The sequence below is a fragment of the Aphanomyces invadans genome, assembly GCF_000520115.1.
Source record: "Aphanomyces invadans strain NJM9701 unplaced genomic scaffold supercont1.7, whole genome shotgun sequence".
NCBI lineage: Eukaryota > Oomycota > Saprolegniomycetes > Saprolegniales > Verrucalvaceae > Aphanomyces > Aphanomyces invadans.
Window position 1 is genome coordinate 972794 of NW_008580152.1, and position 7667 is coordinate 980460.

At 54.8% G+C, this 7667-nt stretch overlaps 3 protein-coding genes across 3 annotated transcripts; 1 reads left to right on the top strand and 2 right to left on the bottom strand.

Moving 5' to 3' along the window:
* Positions 1-1025: 1025 nt before the first annotated feature.
* On the bottom strand, positions 1026-2631 carry H310_04486 (hypothetical protein). The gene is made up of 4 exons (XM_008868861.1): positions 2218-2631; positions 1880-2161; positions 1641-1819; positions 1026-1587 (listed from the first exon to the last, which is right to left on the bottom strand). Exons 1-4 carry the CDS (start codon positions 2521-2523, stop codon positions 1353-1355), a joined length of 1002 nt encoding a protein of 333 aa, XP_008867083.1. The 5' UTR covers positions 2524-2631; the 3' UTR covers positions 1026-1352.
* A 1254-nt stretch (positions 2632-3885) lies between these two features.
* On the top strand, positions 3886-6152 carry H310_04487 (hypothetical protein; the record flags this gene model as incomplete). Its single annotated transcript, XM_008868862.1, has 1 exon — positions 3886-6152. A coding segment is annotated over one exon (1897 nt), but the record flags the coding sequence as incomplete, so codon positions are not given.
* A 235-nt stretch (positions 6153-6387) lies between these two features.
* H310_04488 (hypothetical protein) lies at positions 6388-7555 on the bottom strand. The gene has a single exon (XM_008868863.1). It carries the CDS (start codon positions 7547-7549, stop codon positions 6497-6499), a length of 1053 nt encoding a protein of 350 aa, XP_008867085.1. The 5' UTR covers positions 7550-7555; the 3' UTR covers positions 6388-6496.
* Between the last annotated feature and the right edge of the window lie 112 nt (positions 7556-7667).

Below are 7667 nucleotides of genomic sequence, written 5' to 3' on the forward strand. Positions count from 1 at the left end.
CCCCCGAACTTATCACGACCAGTGGTAGTCAGTCACACTGTGAAATCGAGATAGTCAGTCTTCCATTGGCCAAAAAACATGAAATTTCACTGAGCGATAACGCACCACAACAACATCAGTACTGTATTTCAGAATAATAGTTCGAGGGCCACGGGGGAAGGGGCTCCGTTGGTCCTGTACTGCGCGATCACGTCAGTTGAAGTAGCACATGCTGTACCCACATAGCTGGCTCTACTGTGGTCCAAAACATTGCTGGGTGGCGACCTTGTCGAGATCGAACCACACGCCTCAGGTTTAACACTTGTGCTACGGCCTGGCTCCAGTGGTGGCGAACGCGGGAGGAAAGTAGTATTGGGGCCAGGGGGCGCCAAGCGAAAGAGATTCAACCTCCTGCATATAGCGCAGCTTGACAAGGAGTGGGGGCGCGCATTCGGTCTGTGCACTGCGTGCGAGCGGAGTTTGGTAGGACTGAGGAATGACGTCTTGCGCTGAGGCTCGCGTGTATCCATTGGACCCTCGTGTCTCATTTCCCATTCAAATGACCCCATAAACATGTTTTTGTCTGTGGGATAGATTGCCCGGGCTAACTCAACATAATTCCCAATCGTGTGCACAACATTCAATTTCGATGCCCTGCCGATCATGTTTGCTCCGTTGATGGAGTTGAAGAGGTTGATGACGAGTCGGTGGAGGGGCTCGGATCGTCCTGCTGCCTTTACCACCCACTTTTTGATGCGACACAAGTAACATCGACGACGTGCAGGCTGGAACAGCTTTGACGCTTGCCTCCAATTAAACCATCATCAATTTGTCTGGAGCTAGTACAATGGACTCAAGAAACTCGGTGGGACTTTCATCGTCGCTCGGAGGATCGCAGGGGGTTCACCTGGGTAGTCCGCCATCGTTCGCCGCCCGTCTTGCCCATCCCAGACTGTTCCGTTCATGGCAAGGCTGAACGATCGCACTGCAACACGCATGCCGATAAAACTCTCTGCACCAATGTCGTTCTGTAAGTGGGTCAGCTAGCCAACACAGTCCACCTGGTTTAATGCGTATGCTTAAGAGCTGGATTGACGATAAAGACTGGGAGGGCCAGGTCGTGGTTTCCGCAACGTGACGACCGCATGTTGTAGGCAGTAGTTGCGCGCAGCTCAGCATTGGTTAGCTCGCGGCTCGCGGTAATTTTCTTGACAAGAAGTTGTGAAAGGTCGGGATGGGCAACAACCCATGGCAATCGATCCTTCACAGGTCGTCGTGTGGATATCGAGGCCATCATGTCGATATTCCATCGAAGGCTGCTGCAGGAGCGATTCCACAACCGCGCAGGACCATCCACGAACGAAATTTGCGTATCATAAACATGAATATTTGAGCATGGCAGGGATGCTGTTGGCCACAGGAGGCGGCGGCAAGCATTTGCTGACATGATGAACCAGCATGTCTTTGCCAGTCATGAGGTGACCCATCATGACGTCCTTCAACTCGATGGATGGACCACCTGACCGACCATCGGGTCGCCACGGCACGGTCACTTCGGCACAAGTCGTCACGAACGACGTTGAAAAGTCCCAGGCATCGACAACGCACCTACAAACGTTCCAGCTTGATATTGCCGCAACGAGAACAGGATGAGCTCGTACCACGTGACGTCGGTCGCGTCGTCTGCAGCGTGGCCTTGGGCTCCATTCTTGAAGGATCGCGTGATGAAGACGATGCGGGTCGGTGTCACGTGGAATCTCTTAAGGATGTAGCGCGAGTCGTTGTGGCCCCCACGCTGCACTGCAAGATGCACCGTGTTCGAATCGACATACTCGACCAACTGCACGTTGCGTTAGTTTGTACGAGCAAGCGACGACCGAAAGGAGCACGTTGGACGGACCTGCGCTTGACAGCCGGGCAGGAGCAGAGGCATATTCAGCGTGAATGTGTCCCAGTACACTTGCGCATACGTCGAGGCGAGAGTGTTTTCGACGAAGCTGTAGGCATAGATGAACTCGAAGCAGTTTGAGAATGGCTTGCACGTCATGTGCGTGAAGCGCTGGGGGTGTCCATGGGCCAAACCACACTTGTGGAAGGCGTGGCCAAGTCGATCCAAGTCGACTTGCATTTGAACGTGAATTTGGTGGGCGCTCCACGTGTCTTCACTGGCATCCATGGCACCCTATGATATCCACGATGATGAGGTAGATGCTGGTGGAGTGCCCATGTCGGACGGACCTCGAGTTCGGGGGGAAGTTGCCACAAGTTGGCGGGAAAGTCCTCGCATTGGAGTTTGCGAATGATTTCCCGGGTTTGTTTGCATCGAAGCTTGAGGTAATCGCGCATTTGAAACGGACTGGCCGTCGTGTACAGGTCCTCCACACAGCGTTTCAGTGTCTCCTCTTCGATTTTGGCCGCTTCAATGAGCCGAAATGGCGACAAGCGAAATCGCTTCGGCGGCTTCCTCGGCTTGGGTCGAAGGATGGCAAGGACTTCGTCAAACATTTCGTCGCGGTCGTAGTCGTCGTCAACCGAGCTATGCATTTGGCACGAAAAGCTCAAATGGCCGCCCGGCTTTGTGTTCAGTTGCCGTGTATGCTTTTGGTGAGGCTCGTCGTCGTCGGTGGCTCTGTAAGTTTGAGTTGCTCCGGTCGGACCTGCGATTGGTCCATGAGTTGAACCCCGTCGGGTGACGCTCTTGGTACGAAACAAACGTCCGGTACCCGTCAACTTGTATCACTGTTAATACTCCTTTACATAGGTACCAGTAGTTCCTGAATGGTATTTTGTCCCATGTTATGCAGTATTAAGATCCACCAAGTTAAATTGGAGGGGTTATAGCAATGTTTGGTTGTGTGTTGGCTCTGCCTTGCATCCGACGGCTTGGTTAAGCATCGTGTGAAATATCCTGCCGACTAGTCCGGGAAATTGTCGTGGCGGCACGCCACGACTCCCGACTCGAACGCGCCATGCGGCACAATAACGAACGCGTTTGGAACGTCGAAAGACGTCATGCGGGACCGACGACGGCGGGGGAATAGTTGGACCATTGTGCATCGAATGGCGCCAGGACTGTTGGGGACGTTGCGCCAACCGCGTCGGCCATTTCGATGGCGCGTCCGGTCCAAGCCAGTCTACAAGTGACAAGCGCCGAAACAGTGTACAAACTCCCATACTGCACACCACGGCACGGCGTGGGTGGCGGAAGGCCATGGCCGCGAAGGTCTGCTCGCGGGGTCGTGATACCGAGCCCACGTTGTACAGCACATTCTGGTGGGAAGAAATTCGAAATACTACACACACGCATCACGATGGGGTAGAAAAACGTTGGCCTCCCCGGCAGAACGCGATGCCGCTACCATTCAGCACGGCATTTCCCCAGCCACACTTCGTCGGTCCGCCAGTTCCTCGCAAGTTCAGTAACTACAGTAGTTCCGTGACGCACTCGCTCGCCCGGCCCCGAGGGCTGTTCTCTTGTATTCTCTGCGATGAACGTCAGTCACCCGGCACCCCCTTGTCATCTGACGACGCATGCCAGGTAGACACACCAATAGACTGATGAGACACGGATCAGAAGGATCAACCAACGATTCACCAACAAGCACCAGTTTCATGCAGTGCATCGTCGGATCACGACGGCGCCCACGTTGAGCTTCCGTGTACATGGGCGGCTGTGTGTGTCTGCTGGACCTTCTGGGCAGATGCTCGATGTAAGCATGGACTCTGAGAACTGAAACGTTTTCCGACACCTCCATGATGGCAAGGAAGGGGCGAGTTATGATGCAGTTCGCCATCGAGCCCACCGAAGGCCCACCCTCCGTTCGTCGGCACCCGCGCCAGGAGCTGCCACGACCCAAGGTCCATCTCCGTTTATCCGGATTCGGATAAAATACCACAACGCCTCCAGCCATCGAACACGATGGCCAAAGCGACGGGGAAAAAGCGCAAGGCATCTCGGAACCTGGCGGCCGTCCATGCCGCGAACCAAGTGGCGGAAGCGGAAGCGCTTCTGAACGCGGGATCTATTGACCAAGGCCGTGCCTTACTTGAGGACGTTGTGGCGAAAGTTGCCGATGCGCAGGTTTCTCAAGTCGCCAAGTACACGCTGGCCATGTTGCATCTTTGCACGGGCAATCCCTCGGCGGCCGATACATTGCTGGCATCTATTGGCATGCACTATCGTCTCCACGAGTGTGCATTTTCATCCCATGGTGCTAATCTTGCGGTCGCTGATCCGTCAGAAGTCGCCCGGCATGTACAGGTCGTTGACGCACCAGTGGCAGACGCGGTGCATGCACACTTTGCGTTCAAGTTCGACCACAACACATCGCCGTTTTGGCGAGAACATCGGTATGGTGATCCCGACGTGGGCTACTTCAGCTACGCCTTTCGCGACTGTACGACGTCAGTTCCGTCCAACTGTGTCGAGGCATGGATCCAAGAGCACTTGCTCCCCTACGTCCGCGCCGCGTTTCCAGACAAAGCCGATGCGATCGCCCATGCAGAGTGGTGGGTTCACTCTCGCGACCAAATTTCGGGCCACCAGCTACACTACGACACGGACGAGTCGCGGCTCACGCAGGAACACAGCTTGAATTACCCCCTCGTGTCGACCGTGTGGTACATCGCGCCCGGCCAGTCTGGCGCCCCAACGCTCATTACAGATAAAACTTTTGGCCAAGATGCGTCCGTGTCCAAGGGATATCTCGTGTTTCCGCAAACGAATCGCTTGGCCATGTTTGATGGATCCCTGCTGCACGGTGTCGTGCCGCATTTTCAACGAAATGACGACGAAACTGGCCACCGGTTGACACTCATGGTCGGGTTCTGGAATAAGGACGTCGCATCAAGTGCATTTAACGCCAAGCATCGTACCGCCAACATGCGCCTTCCCGCGGGCAAGTCGACACTCGAGTGGCCTGCTTACCTGGAGGAGATGCCCCCGGCTTCTTCGCCCTCCCCGTCCAAAGCTACCCCCGTCCCGGTGCATGCCATCGACGGTCCTTTGTGGGTCGAGATTTCCCACGCGTCCGATGGCGAAAACGCCGCGGTTGTTGTGGACTCGAGTCTTCTCGTGGGTAAATATTTTATCCCAGACCTGGAAACGCTGGACGCCGACATTGCGGGTCTGCTGTCCGAGCCGTCGGCGGAGGACCACGCGTGGCTGGTCAAGCATGTTCAAGATGACGACGACCATCCCCGCCTTGCCCAGATCTTGTGTGTGCTGCATACGTGGATGCGACGAGGTGGGGAATATGCAGACACGGCGGGGGATTTCGTCCTGGAGTTAACCGCCCATTGCGCGGCTGCCGCACGAAACTTGCGGAGAAGTAAAACTTGGGCCTCATTGGTGGCCACGTCCTTGAAGGACGAGCATGCGGAGGCGTCAACAGAGACATTGGCGGCGATTGCATGGAATGTACTGAAGCGGCCGTCCTTGAATCCCAACTATACGGATTGGTTCCACACGGATGACATGGTCGAGGCCTTGATGGCTGCGGCCGAACGGGATGACGACTGCGTTGGCATGGTGTGCGGGGCGCTGGCGTACTGCCTCGACTTCGTGCCAAACCGAAAATGGGTCGTCGAAGGGCTGTGCGCGGCCCTGAAGCAACTGTACGAAGATCAAGAAGCCGACGACGATTTCAACGGTCACTTGGACATTCAAGACACGGAAGACGCGATTGTGGCCGTGCTGAGAGGCAGTAGCAGTGACCGAAAGAAGCTCCTCGCCGCGCTCAAGACTTGCCTCCACCCGTATTACAAAGGCGATGTTCGTGCCAAGCTCCAAGGCGCGAAGTAATCTTGCACAGCTCGAACGGGCGCTTGGATCAGCATCCCACAACGCATGTTGTTGGCGTACTCATGAACTCGTTCACGTAGCGCCACATCGTCGTGGGATTTCGCACTCTACATGACACCAGATCGAAATGCTTGAGCTCCCAGTCCATCGTCTAAGGGCAGCTTCTGTTGTTTGGAGCAATGTGCACTTGCAGTTGCAAATGGCGATCTTGACCGGGTGCTGTACCATCGTGTCGACAAACAATTTAGGATGGACTATACGTTCACCTATGGACGACGTGAGGTTCCACAGTCACCGGGCCCCATGACATAGTTGGAGGTCAGGTGTGTAGTGGTTGGGGACAGCGCCTTTGAAAACAACTGTACCCATTACGCCACAAGATGAGAGTTTGCTCCAAATTTGTCTGTTCAATTGCGCAGCATGGCGCGTGTGGCGGTCTTCTTCGACTCTTCATATTTGTGGTCGATGGACTCACAGCCAGTCCAAGATCGCCCAAGCATCCAAACATATCCTTGGTATGTTCTAGTTTCGCCAAACGAAGAGAGTGCCATGTTCTCGTCGTTGCTGCTGTGTGCATAATGGAAGTGGCACTGCATCGAAGTGAACGAAAGAGGGATTCATTTCTGCATGACAGAGACTGGGGTGCTCGGGTTGGTTCATGATATGGTCAACAAACGGCATGGAGCTGTGTCGTGACTGGGATCAAGCATCCCGTTACTCGACGAGCCCTTCTATGATCACGTAGTGTGATGGAGTGGGGGTGGCCTTGGAGAACACAAGCCCAGCTTGGGCAAACAGCGCGGCGTATTGCTCTACCGTGCGTTCTTGGCCATTGCACATAACCAACATGTTCATGTCCATGAAAATACTGGGTGTCAACAGCTCTCCGATTGCCGCCGCTGGCTTGACGGTCGAGCTCAGTAGGAGCTCAATCACCAGAACACGCGCTCCTCTCACAGCATTTTGAACGACAGTTTTCAAGATCGAAATGCACTTGGCATCATCCCAGTCGTGGAGAATCTGCTTGATCAAATAGATGTCCCCTCGTGGCACCGACTCGAAGAAGCTGCCAGCAGTCGCCGTAATCCGGTGACCAGTCTCGTATGTGGCCAATGTCGCTGGTGACGCGACAACATGCGGGAGATCGAAGAGAATACCACGGACATCGTGGGGTGCCTTGGTCAACACTGCCGAGAGAAGGGTGCCCTTGGAGCCACCGACATCAACAATCACGGACGCGTTGTCCACCGCAATGGTTGCGAGGATGGCCTTGGAAATAATCTCTGACATGGCCGACATGGATGCTGCAAACGTAGTGTGTTCTTGCGGATGCTGTTGGTAGTACGTCCAAATGTCGGATCCGTATGCAGCGTAGGTGGCTGCTTGACCAGTCTTGATGGAGGCTTCAAAATGCTCAAGTGGCTGCCAATGGCTGGGCTGAGCCCACGCGTTCAACACGTTGCAAAGAGAGACATGATCGGTCGATTGGAGGCATGCTCCAACGGGGGTCAAGCCAAAGACAGATTCAGTCTCGTGGGGAGACGACTGCGTCACGACACCGACGTTGGCACACGCGCGCAGCAAACGGAAGAGAGCCGAGGGATGCAATTTCAGAGCGGATGCAATTGTTGCGGCCGTCGACGCACCATGCTCGCCCAAGTAGTCTGCAACCCCCAAAGTGCCAAAGGCCGTGATACAACGGAACGCGAGCACTTGGTTAAACTTGTCCAAAAGAATTGCCTGGGGGGGAATTGCAGTTGCATCCATGGCGATGCACTTTGGAAATGGTGGGGTGAGGTCAGTGGGCGTCAAGAGACATCATACGAAGACTTTTTTTTCTTGAACAATCCATTATGTGGTCAAATTTGTAATCTCAGTTGAAGAA